At 41.3% G+C, this 13,962-nt stretch overlaps 1 protein-coding gene across 8 annotated transcripts in view; it reads left to right on the forward strand.

Annotated features, from left to right (window-relative positions):
- Positions 1 to 13,962, forward strand: part of PTPN13 (protein tyrosine phosphatase non-receptor type 13) — a 376,092-nt gene that overhangs the window by 232,408 nt on the left and 129,722 nt on the right. For all 8 annotated transcript variants that reach the window (XM_069743364.1, XM_069743366.1, XM_069743365.1 and 5 more), the window contains 9 exons: positions 2,031 to 2,105; positions 2,190 to 2,364; positions 3,094 to 3,247; positions 3,322 to 3,460; positions 3,806 to 3,958; positions 7,929 to 8,111; positions 8,819 to 8,981; positions 10,542 to 10,965; positions 11,798 to 11,895. In XM_069743364.1, the coding sequence (XP_069599465.1) occupies positions 2,031 to 2,105; positions 2,190 to 2,364; positions 3,094 to 3,247; positions 3,322 to 3,460; positions 3,806 to 3,958; positions 7,929 to 8,111; positions 8,819 to 8,981; positions 10,542 to 10,965; positions 11,798 to 11,895 (1,564 nt within the window). The remainder of the gene's footprint in view (positions 1 to 2,030; positions 2,106 to 2,189; positions 2,365 to 3,093; positions 3,248 to 3,321; positions 3,461 to 3,805; positions 3,959 to 7,928; positions 8,112 to 8,818; positions 8,982 to 10,541; positions 10,966 to 11,797; positions 11,896 to 13,962) is intronic.

The following is a 13,962-nucleotide window of genomic DNA, read 5'->3' on the forward strand; positions in this document are numbered from 1 at the left end:
CCCTTATATACTTATACATGGTTATTAGATCGCCCCTCAGTCGTCTTTTTTCTAGACTAAATAATCCTAATTTCGCTAATCTATCTGGGTATTGTAGTTCTCCCATCCCCTTTATTAATTTTGTTGCCCTCCTTTGTACTCTCTCTAGTTCCATTATATCCTTCCTGAGCACCGGTGCCCAAAACTGGACACAGTACTCCATGTGCGGTCTAACTAGGGATTTGTACAGAGGCAGTATAATGCTCTCATCATGTGTATCCAGACCTCTTTTAATGCACTTTTAATCTAGCATACCAGAGCAGAAATAAATGGGGTCCCCCAATAGCACCGCCATCACCAAACCCTCCGGCCCTCCACGTCATCATCCTGGAAGAAAATGCTTCATTTTGATCACTGTGATAGACCCAAAATAAAAAAAAAATTGTAATTTAAATCCCCATTTGTCACCCCCTTAGTTAGGTAAAAATAATAAAATAAAAAAAATCTATTTTTTTTCCCATTCTTTGCAGTTAGGGCTGGAGTTAGAGCTAGGGTTAGGGTTGGGCTATGGTTAGACTTGGGGTTAGGGTTTGGGTTAGGGTTGGGTCTAGGGTTAGGGTTGAGGTTAGGGTTATGTTGGGGTTACAGTTGTGGTGTTGGGGTTAGGGTGGTGTTGGGGTTATGTTTGTGGTTAGGGTAAGGGGTGTGTTGGGGATAGGGATGGGGTTAGGGCTGTGTTATATCGAGGAAATGTTGCCGCTAACATGAAGTACCATACATATTGTAATATGTCACGAAAAAACAGTCTCATAATCAGTGGGATACGTTGAAGAGTTCCAGAGCCATAAATTCATAAAGTGACAGTGGTCAGAATTGTAAAAATTGGCTTGGTCATTAAGTACCAAACTGGCTCGGTCACTAAGGGGTTAATATTGTTTATTGGAGTTTGTAAATACTGCTGCTTTTTTCTGTGTTGTTTTTTTTTTATTTAATTTCCTTTTCGATGAGTTCCCATGTAAAGGGCTATAAATGAACAGCATGAACTTGTTGGAACATCAGTCAGCATTCTGTAGTGTAGGATTAGAGTAATCACATTAGGAATAGTGATTACCTATCTCTAGGATAGTTGATAACATTTAGATCGATGAGTGTCCTGCTACGATCCCCCACCAATCACCAGAATGGGGCACTTTTATCCCTATTAGAACACCCACTGCTCTGTTCATTCTCATTGGGATTCCTGGAAGCATATCTTAATTCACTGATCTAAAATTGATGACCTATGCTATGGATATGAGATAATTTCTTTCAACCGCAATACTCCTTTCCCCAGTAAATTTGAATGGTTCTGTAATCTGCTCAGCACGTATTTTTCATCTTCAAATTCGCTTTGGTGCATGATCATGTTTGGATTGTCTTGATCCTGAAAGATATTCAGGTCAGTACCTGATACTTGCTTCAGAGAAGATTATTGGAAGCTCTTTCTCATAGGTCACTTGTTTTGTTTAGGTTCAGGTATGTCAAAATTAATGAAGCTCATCTCTAAAGCAATTACTGAATGAAATGGAAGTTGAAATGTGTTGTAGAAATGTTGCCATAAATTAATTAGATTATAAATACAACAGCTCTGATTTACTAAGCTGTATTTTTCAGAATTCAGGTTTAAATTGCACCAATGTCTTACACCACATTTATCTGTCTTAGACACACTCAGTGAGGGGACATAGTCTAACTTGGATGTAAAATAATGTCACAATTTGGTACGACTTGGTATGCTACAGTAAGCCAACTAAGATGGTTTAATCTTGGACTAGACGTGTAAAGATGAACCATGTTCACTAATTGGCATGAGCCACTTTAATAAATTAGGTGGATATTAAGATTGTCCAGTCCAAGTTTGCACTCTATCGGCCCCAATGTCTTTTTCAAACTAAGTTGAAGATGTTGAGGTTGAAATGTATGTCCTCACAGTAATGTCATTCTTCTGCAGTATCTGTAGTGCCTTGTAATACAACTTTCATTGTAAACATTACATATCTTTTCCCCTTCAGAAGTTTTTTGGGCCAGAGTTTGAAAAGATGATTTTAGAACCTTGTGTCTCACTGGATCTCCCACAGTCAATTTTGGTAAGGAATCTTGATTTTCTGATGTCTCTTCGTAATTATTAATTACTATTTTGCATTCTTAAAATTTTACTATTTGTCTTTAAGACTAAAAAGGGAAAGAATGATGAAGCACGGCGGAAAGTGAACATCATCGTCCTTAGTGGACAGAGGCTTGAGTTAACATGTGACGTCAAGTCTACTTGTAAAGATGTGTTTGACATGGTGGTTGCTCACATTGGCTTGGTTGAGCACCATTTATTTGCCTTTGCAATGCTAAAAGGTATGTTATATTCCCAATAATTTTGCTCCAATATCAAACATGTTATTTTTATGTTCATCATTATTACATTAAGTATATTTACAGTAAACTTTCCTGATTGAAAAAATAATTTTACCTATTATACTTCAAATTAATGTGAAGCTCTAAAAAGTGGAGACAAAATATAACACAAAATACTATCTATACTTACAGGATGTAATATATATTTTTTATTCTGTAATATCTTCCCTTTACCTTCAGCAGCAATGTGTTTAGTGGAAAGAGGTCTATGCTTGTGGTCTATATGTCAAGTCAGGTGAATACATTGACAGTTTTCCTGACGTACACTTCCTACGTATGCCGATGTGTATCAATACATCACCCATTGGCTACAATGCAAAAAAAGAATACTCCATTGTATAGGAAAGTACAGTCTGTGCATGCTAACCGCAGGAAGTCAAAAGGACCCTCTTTTGGTCCTTGGTGGGTACATTTATTCTATATGCAAAGAGCTTCCCTGGTGTGTTCACCAACAGAGTTCAAATAGGAGCAATATCACAACATTTGTGTTTTTCCAAAACTATGCTGACTGAGATCGATTATGCCTGCCATGATATATCCATACCACCAGTTTGGCAAATGGGTTATATTACATATTCTTTTGTCATTTTAATATGAAATTAAGATAGAAAATGCTTTTACCTAGTAAATGCCATTTAGATAATGTATTTCTTTTTTTGTCTGTTCCAGACAATGAATGTTTCTTTATTGATCTTGACCAAAAATTGTCTAAAGTGGCTCCAGATGGCTGGAAAGAAGACACCAAAAAGAAAGGCAAAGCTGGGGTCAACTTCACCCTATACTTCCGTGTTAAGTTCTTTGTGGATGATGTCAGTCTTATACAGTAAGCATATTTTCTTCATATATATGTAACATATTTGGGACTGTCCGCTTGACTATTTCTGTCTGTTTGTCCAGACATGGCTTCACTCGTCACCAGTACTACTTGCAACAAAGGAAAGACATTTTAGAGGAGCGTCTACACTGTGATGACGAGACAGCTCTGCTTCTGGCATCCCTGGCTCTTCAAGCAGAATATGGGGACTACCATCCAGATGTAAGATCTCGCAGCTATACGTCTTTCTTCGTTCACTTTTTATTCAAATTATATAATATTCTTATAGATCTTGTCCTATATGCTTTGTGGAAAGTCTTAGTCTATATGCTTTGTGGAAAGTCTTAGTAGTGAAAAAGAAAAAAATACTGGCAATATTTGTTCCAATATTTGCCCTGTAAGAAAATGCAAAATGTGTTTGTATTGGAACCTATTTTGACTTACTACAAACCTTAGAACAAACCAATATGGAACTGGGAGGAAGCCTGCAGGAGCAGGAACCTTCGAAAACTGCATTTGTTACTAACCAAGGTTTTAACAAAAAAATGGGCCATATTGTACTTTCAGGTTCACGGCTTGGCCTATTTTCGGATGGAACATTACCTTCCCGCTCGAGTAATTGAGAGACTGGATCTTTCTTACCTGAAGGAAGAACTGCCCAGGCTGCACAGTACTTATGCTGGAGCTTCAGAAAAGGAAACAGAAATTGAATTCTTAAAAGTAATGAAATCTCTTTGTTTTCATTCTCTTTTCACTATGTAGGACCTGTTGACCTAAATACCAGAACCTTGATTATTTTTCCTCAACTCCTTACCAAAGATTTGCGTTGAGATACAGTATATTGTATTTCAATCATGAGACCTATGATATGTTTGTTCCTTGACGCTTTTGTTTTTTGTCTTATATTTCTTAAAAGAGATATTCACTTTAAGAAAAGTGGACCCCAAATGCTTTTATAACATGTAACATAGCAAGCAGAGCAAATTCTCAAACTCCCTGGTCCAGGGCCACTGATTTAGTCTTTCAACCGCAATGGTGATGTCACATCGAGAGGTAGCATCACCGTTGCAGCCTATGACTGAGCTTCACAGAAATTGCTGTCTACAATAGTGATTGGCTGCAGTGGTAATGTGAGCGATCAACTTGACATTACTGCTGAAGCCAAAAGACTAAGACCAGAATAGTGGAGGAGAGAAGGCAACCCGGGAATGGTGAGTACCTGCTGTGTTTCTTATGTTATGCTTATAAAAGCATTTGGGGAAAACTTTTCTTAAAGGGGTTGTCCACTACTAGGACATCTCCTTCTCACTCCCCATGCTTGGCTCCAATAAAAATTAAAAAGCTTATACTCCCCTCCAGTGCCGACGCCATTTCCACAGTGTTGGCACTCGCTCTCCCTGGGATTCTTGTGCAGTTGTCAAGACACCCAGTGGTGTAACTGGAAACTCACGGGCCCCGATGTGAAAGCTTCAACAGGGCCCCCAAATATTTTAAATATTTAATAGCAATAGTCTTTTTCTCTAGGCCAAAGGGACTTTTAGGTCCCCCTAGGCACCAGGGCCCGGGTGCGATTGCAACCCCTGCACCTGTTGTAGTTACACCCCTGGTGACACCTGACACCCAATCAGCGCTGGCCTCACTGTCTACACCTTCATACAAATCGAACATGAAAAGGAAGTCCTGGCTGCAGCTGATCTCTGACTTCCTGTTCATGTTCAATTCAACAGGATGTGGGGACAGTGACGCCAGCGCTGATTGAGCGTCGGAGTCCTATGTTACAACAACAATATGGGAGCCTCGGGGAGAGCAAGTGCCAATACCATGGGATCGGCGCCGGCACAGGAGGTGAGTATATGCTTTATTATTTTATCTGGGCCAAGCGAGGGGTATGAGAAGGGGTTGTCCAACTAGTGGACAACTTCTTTAACCCCTTCACGACCAGAGGTGTATTTTAGTTTTTGCGTTTTCTTTTTTTGCTTCCATTCTTTTCAGAGCCATGTGACTCCATAAGGGAGTCTGTGATCGGCGTACTGTTACGCCCGATGTCGGAAAGGAGTTAAGGCAGAAAACCCTTTTATCCACCAATCTACAAGCTGTTAGTGCAGGAGTTACCTTTACTTCCAAGAATACTAATATGACCATACACATAAGCTAAAAGTGAACCAAGCCTGACAATTAAAATGTGTGTATGTCGGGGCTTCCATCTCAGTCTTAACAACAGATTTTGGGGGCAGAGGATGCATTGGATTGCAATATAGCTGATCCTATGTTTACATGTGAGTCATCTGCCAAATTATTTTTCCTTCCACCATTGAAATAAGCATGCATTTCATGGTAGAGGTTGAAGAAATAGCTGACATTGAAGCAAGCATTCAGCTAACAGACAGCTACTCTATGACCCCTATGCAGTGTATGTACAGTAGAAACCAGAAGTTTACATACACTATATAAAAAGACACATATGCATGTTTTTCCTCAATATCTGATATGAAATCAGAATAAACCTTTCCCGTGCTAGGTCAATTAGAATTACCATAATGATTAAGGCTTTGGCTCTTTCATAGAGCAGACAGGAGTGCTTGGCAGAGCGAGTGCGCCTGTATATGGGAGAGTAAGGAGAAATGACTGCCAGCCGACCTTCGTTCGAACATCTAAAGTGTATAGGGGCTTAAGGCATGTGTTGGGCAATACTTCCAACATACATATACTGTAGGTCTGGTGGAAGTTTCAGATGTGATAGGAGCAGAGCCTAGTACTTCATTTTTTGCTCTAAGAATTTATCTATTATAAATTTCTGGTGCGGATTCTGCCTCTCCTGGCAGAAAACGCACCTGCAGATTTGTCGCGTGTTTTGTGCGGTTCCGCAGCGTTTTTTGTGCGTTTTTGCTGTGGTTTTTCTGCGGATTTTCTGCGTTTCTTTTTTTACCCCTGAGGTTTTCTATAATGGAATGGGTACAAAAACGCTGCCGATTCACAAAAAAGAAGTGACATGCTACTTAAACTGCAGCGTTTCCGCAGCGGATTTTCCGCAAAGTGTGCACAGCTTTTTTTTTCTCATTGATTTACATTGTACTGTAAATCATTTGCGGATCTGCAGCATTTCTGCACCGCAAAAAACGCTGCGGATCCACACAGAATCTGCAACGTGTGCACATAGCCTAATTGTCCCATTTGTTTGTCTGTCTAGTATTCTGTGCCTTGTAACCTCTATTTTGGAAGAAAATGCAGACGCCCACATGCTTATCTATATCCAGTCTAGCCATTGCTGGGCTTTTATAAATACTGAAGAATTTTTTTTTTTGTGTGTGTGTATTTCGATCCAAAAAAATACAATCACATCTTTATCGATAATTCATTAAATTTCATATCCAAGTGGTAAGCTGAATATAACAACTAGCATTGTATTTTGAATGCTACATGTGTCCTTCTTATCAATAACAAGGTGAAGGACACATGTTGCTTTGAAATAGGTTGGTATTTGTTATATGATGCTTACCATTTGGATATAGATTTTAATGAATTACCAATAAAGAAGTGATTTTATCTTTTTGGAAGAAGCTAGACTATCTATTTCGGTCTATCTATCCCTTATCTATCTGGGCCCACTCTCCATAATTTTCCACCCATGTTCACACACACATTAACATGAAGATTCCCATTATTTACACATACATGCCCACATAAAATATGGACATCTTAACGCATTATACATTCATTAACTCATTATGCAAACATATATCTAGCACTTCCATGCACATAAGCATATGTAAGACATGGACACACACATGACTTTGAAATGTGTGACTATAAGGCCTTAATAACGTATCGGCAGATTCTATCTGCCCCCAACCACGTATCTAATAAATAAAAACACCACACTGCGTGATGTTGGATATAATTCATTTTATTGAATAAACATATTAAACAATAATAATTCCTTATCAATATGACCACCAGAAAGGAGTGGGGGATTGATGATTTCAAAACCATTCCTAAAACCGCAGTGAAACAGCTTCTCCACCCCAGCCCCCAGTCACACCACCCTGGCTTGGATTCCCCAGCTGAATGTTGCCCATACCCAAATGTTCCGCTGAGACCTAGACCGGAGGATCCCGCTTACAATTCTGTAAGAACCTTGAAACTGATGGGAGTCGCCCATCCCTGCTCTGGGCTCCCTCAGCCTTCAGTGCAACCAACCTTCTTCAAATCCCCCCTCCTTTTATGCCAACCACTGTGACAGATTACAAAAAATCGCTAAATAATATTCAAGTAATTGATCTAAAAAAAAGGCGGGTGGGCAGTATGTTCTGGGTACAAAGGCAACCACAGAAGATAATCGTCCCCTAAAGGCAATCCCTTAAATACCCTTTACTGAAGATCAAAGCAATCAGGTAAGCCCCATGCCCCTGGATTTCCCGATCACCCTCCCCTTAACATTCCCGCTCCATAAACATTATACCCCATTTACCTCTTGGCACACAGAACTCAGGCCTAGCAAACATTAGTCATGAAGCCCTGCCTTGGGGGTACATTCTGGCTTTACATATGGTTGTACAGATGATACATACATCGTAAACTCATATTATGTACAATGGTGCACATTTCACGCTTGGCATATTTTCCTCTGATCTCTATCTTAATCACTATTGTTCAGCATTAACAGCATAGCTTGTCTTCATTATTTTGGTAGGTGTGCCAGAGACTTCAGGAGTATGGTGTACATTTTCATAGAGTGTTTCCTGAGAAAAAATCCCAGACTGGCATCCTTCTTGGCGTCTGTCCTAAGGGAGTGCTCATCTTTGAGGTCCGCAATGGAACACGGACTCCAGTTCTGCGATTCCCGTGGAGAGAAACCAAGAAGATTTCATTTGCTGTAAGTGTGATATCTCCTGTGCCAGCATTGGACATGTATGATGTCTACACTCTTCTGGCCCACAGTAACAATATACAGTTCCTCTACTCTTACTGCTCTTTATTTTTTGATGCAATGCTAATGAGTGATTATTAGTTGATTTCTCATAAAAAGACCCCTTAGTGCATACTAAAGCTGTAAAAACCGTTTTAAGCATCTGACCTACTAACTGAGATCTCACATCTTGAAGCTACAGGCCCAAAGCCTGAGGCTGCACCTCTTAAATCTATACATGTCTCCATGCACTGAGCAGGAAATGTCATCGGAAACCTTCACAGTTGTTCTGCTTGAGGGTTTGGCTTATTCTAAAATATGGAACACAGTCAATGAAAGTTAGGCCTCACACATACACATTAGACATTCAGCCGACAGCTATCTGTTTTATTATTTTACTGCTTATTATAGAAATTCCATATTGAAACTTCGCTAGGTAGAAATTCTATATAATATGTAACAATTTGACAACACTTGTCTTGACATTTTTCATTGTTTCATCTTTTTTTTTTTTTTCAAGATTGTGCAGTAAGCAGGGAACAGAAATGAGGCATGCAGAGATCTCAGACTTACTGTGTTAAACCAGACATATGTAAGCTATTAATGTCCTGTTGACCAAACATACCATATTGAATTGTATTTTTTTCTTCTATATTTTTTTTTTTTGGCTTCAGAAGAAAAAAATAAGTTTGCAAAACACATCAGATGGAATCAAACATGTTTTCCAAACGGACAGCAGTAAGACGTGCCAGTATCTCCTACACCTCTGCTCTTCTCAGCACAAGTTCCAGCTACAGATGAGAGCCAGACAGAACAGTCAGGAGACACAAGACATTGGTAATGTTAATACAGCCTTTCCCTATTGCATCTGGTTAGCCCTTTACCCTCATGATTGAAAAGGAAATCACATTTTTAGCTGAAATTTGGGACAAAGGTTAGCCTTCAGTCCATGTGACTTCAGGCTGCTGAATAGTGACAGTGTGCTGTGCGCTCGCTGTCACAATTCCCTCACACCGTCGATGTGATGGGGAGATCATGTTTGCATATTTACGGACACATGCCGAAGAATCTCATAAGCCGAATGTATCTAATTGGCACATGACTGCAGGTATGCAAATCTCATGGGGTCACTCGCATCATCATTACCAAGAAATCATGGCAGTGTGTGCACCACATGCTGTCAAGACTCAACAATCTTCAGTCACTTAGGGTGACCGCAGACTTTTGTCCAAAGGCTGGGCAACCCTTTTCAAGCATTTTTTTTTATATCCCTTCGTTAGAGATGTGAATGTAATGCATGTAGTCTCATACTCGCCAGTGGCCATCTTCTATTTTCCACCACGCTCTGAAACCACAGCACAGCAGTTGAGACCTGCCAAGTCACACAATGGTTACTCAGTGATGCGGAGCTCAGTTTGTTTTTAATATTTTCAATGTAATTCTATGGAAATTCAGAACCAAAGAAGCCTCGTTCTGTTGCCCATAGACTGGTGTAGAAAAGTGACTTCTGGAACACTGCGATCCGGCCGCTTCCAAAAGCCGATATGTGCTGCCGGAGCGACTGTACTGGGGCTCAAAAAAGATGATGACGTCCACCAGTGAGGCCATGGTGCTTACATTAAGAATTACTTTATTTTTACGGTTTGATATTCAGCCATAGCCACTGTAACCTGGCCCTTGCTTTGGCCTTACCTACAGCATATCCAGACATTTCTTTACCTGTCCCAGTTTTAGGGACAGCTGTGTGACTGCTCACCCATGGATTTTAATCAGCTTTACTGTAATCTTGTAAAGTAAATCTGTCCACCTAGCCTGTGAGATATTCCACTGCATAGCTAGGCCTGTTTTGTATATAAGAGTCTTGTTGAGGTGCAATGGCAGCCATATTAGTTGTCACACAGAATCAGCTTCCGTATGTGTATAAAAATTAATACATATAATTTTTTACAACTTGACCTAAACCTAAAACTGTTGTTTTACAAAGTTCTCTTTTTTTAATAACTAGCCCTGCCGTCAGCTGAGCACTGCAGATCCATCTTCTGTAAGCCTGAGTGATCAGCTGTTACCTAATGGAAGCTCCATATGGTCAGACATGTCCTTTAGTGCTGCCAATGGAAAAAAAAAGTAGCATTGCATACCATTTGTGGAAAAAAAAAATAGGCGACTAATGCATGCATGGGTCAGTCTGTCAGAACAGGCCTAATATCTCACTGTTTTAGCTTACAGTGGGAGGTCCCAGTCAGCGGCCCCTCTCTCTGTGTTCTGTATGCAATTATAAAGCATGTGTGCAATGAGACAGACCCAGCAGATAGAACAATTAGTATTTATTAGTTTTAATTTATTTATTTTAGGAGAACATTGGTTTAAAATGTGACTCTTAATCTCATTTTTTTTTAGAGAGAACTTCCCTGTGGAGTTTGAACATCCAGGCCGAATCACTCCGTGGACTTGGCATAGCAAGGGCCATCAGTACAACTAGCCTGGCAAGCAGTACCTTGAATAGGATGGCCATACGACCCGTGTCTATCCAGCCAGATCTTCTGAAGAGACTGTCTTGCTCTGATTTATCAGCTCTACAAACACATATTGGAAATGGCGCAAAGGACAGACAGAATAAGAACCCCTGGGAAGAGCGGCCTAAGGTTATCAGCAAATCTTATCATGACCTCAGTCAGGTGGCGCAGTCTCCACAAAGACGGATGCTTAGTACTAGGATGGACAGTCCCCCTAACACACTGGAAGAACTGATGAGCCGGGCATCGTTTCATTACATGGGAAAGTCTGATACAGAGTCAGTGACTGGATATGGAAAACTTAACGAGTATGTTCAATTTACTCTTTATTGTATTTATTTCTTTTGTAATGGTGGAAACCTAGCAGACTAGAGGAAAGTCAGCAGAAGATAAACATGGTCATAGTGTTACCAGTCTGCATGTTCCCACAAAACTTGTAGGAAGACTCAAGTTCATCATCTCCTCATGACTTCTATTTTTAGCTAATAGAGTTAGGGGTGCAGGGTTTCGGTAAGGCTAGGGCTACATGTATCGCATGAGACGATGTCTCATTGCAACATCACAAGGAATGATTGTCAGTGTTGTCACATTGCAACCTACTTTGCTGTGTGACAACAGCTTTCAAAAGGCTAAAATATTTCAAGAGGGAGTTGGGCAAAAATGTTGCTACTTTCGTCATTTTTACACCAATTTGAATCAGCTTCGCCATAATGGGTAGAGTTGGAGAGGAGCAAGATGGGGCAGGTGTGTGGCCACAGCGGTGTTTTGTACCGCACATATCAGTCCACGACTACAGTAGCATTCAGCAAAGGTGCTGAATTCATTAAGTGGTGTGATGTGCCTCTTAATGAATTTGATGCCTTTTACTCCAGCACGAGCGTGCACTACTCCAGTCTTGACAAATCGTCCTCAGTGGGTTTGGCATCCCTGCCCCTGACGTCTATTCAGCTACAATTGTATAGTATAAATTTATGCAAAATCATAAACCAGAAACTCTGAGTTTTTTCATCTCTTTATTAAGCTACATGTAATTAGTGAGATGCCCAATAAAGACAAAGGTATTCTAGGCCTGATGCCGTTATTAAAGTACAATTTTTGTATTTGTAGCATAGTAACATTTTGTCCCTTTGTTTTATTTAGGTCAAAATCATTCTCTGGATTTAATAGGAGCCTTGATTTGCGGAAACCTGACTCCGACTCGTCATCTGTGGATGATAGTGCTCAGGCCTATGTTGTAGGTCAGTATATGAGAGAGGTTAATAGGTTAGAAGTAGAGTGCATTCCTTTTTCTACATTTAATTTTTTGATAAAGGCTGGTTGTGCTATGCTCAGTCAATATCAGTAAAACTAATGCATAGAGAACATGATTTTCTCGTGCCTGGAGCCCTGAAAGCAGGAATGGAGGATAAATATATTTGAGACTTACAGGGTCTTCAATTTTTCATTATCTTTAGTTTTAATATTCAAGGCGTCCATTTCAAATAACTATCTCATGCATTAGGGTTTGGAAAAATTATACCTGTTTTATGCATTGAAGAGTTTGTTTTAAATGACCATATTGTTTTTTGAGGTTCTACACATTGCACCTTTTACTTAAAGTGAATGTGTCATCATCACAATGTTTAGCAATTTTTTTTTCATATGACAGTCTGTATTTAAAAAAAGAAAATAAAAAAGCTTACAATTTTCATACTGGCAACTAAGGGTATTTTAGACTCGTACTTGCTGTTCCTTCAGGAAAACCACATGTACCGTATTTTCCGGCGTATAGGACAACTTTTTAACCCCTGAAAATCTTCTCAAAAGTCGGGGGTCGTCTTACACGCCTGGTATGGCGTGTGCAGGGAGCGGTTCTGGATGGTTCCCAGGGTCTGGAGAAGAGGAGACTCTCCTTCAGGCCCTGGGATCCATATTCATATAAAAAAATAAAAAATATGGCTATACTTGCCTTCCGTCGGCCCCTGGCTCTCAGCGGTGCAGGCGGCGGCCTCCGTTCCCAAAGATGCATTGCGCGAAGGACCGGAGATGACGTCGCGGTCACGTGATCTGAAAAATCAAGATGGAGGGGGTTCCTTTAATCCTAGGCGCCCCAGATTGGCCACGTCGCGCGTGGTACGCGGAGCTCGTTCAACTCGTATCCGACGTTCCCTGGCGGCTACCAGATCGCCCAGATCTGCTTCGCCAAGGGCCGATCTACCACCAGAGCTCAGGGGCCCTACGTTTAACGGCTTGGCTGTTTTAACCTGGATCCTAACTCGAGCTGGTTTCTCCCAGCAAGTCATTACCACCATGATAAGCGCTCGCAAGACGTCTTCCGCTCGCATCTATCACCGCACCTGGAAAGCCTTCTTCTCATGGTGCAGGCTCCGTGGACATCCTTCTTTCGTTTTTTCAATTCCCTCCATTCTGGAATTTCTCCAGTCCGGCTTGGATTCCGGTCTGGCGCTCAGTTCCCTCAAGGGTCAGATCTCAGCATTATCTGTGTTGTTCCAACGTAAGATGCTGCTAATTTGCTAGTCAGGACTTTTGTTCAAGGGGTCTCCCACGTAGTACCCCCCATAGAATGCCGTTAGAGACCTGGGATCAATTTGGTCCTGAGTGTTCTTCAGGAGTCCCCTTTTGAACCTCTGCAAGATGTCTCGCTGATTGTTCTCTCCTGGAAGGTCGCCTTCCTTGTGGCAGTAACCTCTATCAGGCGAGTCTCAGAGTTGGCCGCCCTGTCCTGCCAGGCACGCTTCCTTTCCTTCCACCAGGACTAAGTGGTCCTATGTCCATCTCCGTCTTTTCTTCCCAAGGTGGTTTCATCCTTCCACCTTAATGAAAATATCGTTCTTCCCTCCTTCTGCCCACAGCCAAGACATAGGGTTGAAAAGGCCCTTCACACCTTGGACGTGGTAAGGGCTCTCAGGAGGTACATTTAGAGGACTGCCCCCTTCCGCAAATCGGACTCCCTCTTTGTGCTCCCTGAGGGTCACAGAAAGGGTTTAGCCGCTTCTAAAGCCACGATAGCCAGATGGATCCGATCAGCTATTCAGGAATCTTATCGGGTCAGGGGCAGACGTATCCCGGCGGGGATTAGGGCACACTCAACACGGTCGGTGGGTGCTTCCTGGGCCATTCGGCACCAGACGTCAGCAGAGCAGGTTTGCAAGGCCGCAACATGGTCTAGCCTGCATACTTTCACGAAGCAATACAATGTCCACACTCAATCTTCTGCGGATGCGGCCCTTGGCAGACGTATTCTGCAAACGGCCGTTGTGCATTTATAGTCAGTTGATACACAGAGTTTTTTGGTTATATTGTTC

This window comes from Ranitomeya imitator, chromosome 1, assembly GCF_032444005.1.
Source record: "Ranitomeya imitator isolate aRanImi1 chromosome 1, aRanImi1.pri, whole genome shotgun sequence".
In the NCBI taxonomy this organism is placed as follows: Eukaryota; Metazoa; Chordata; class Amphibia; order Anura; family Dendrobatidae; genus Ranitomeya; species Ranitomeya imitator.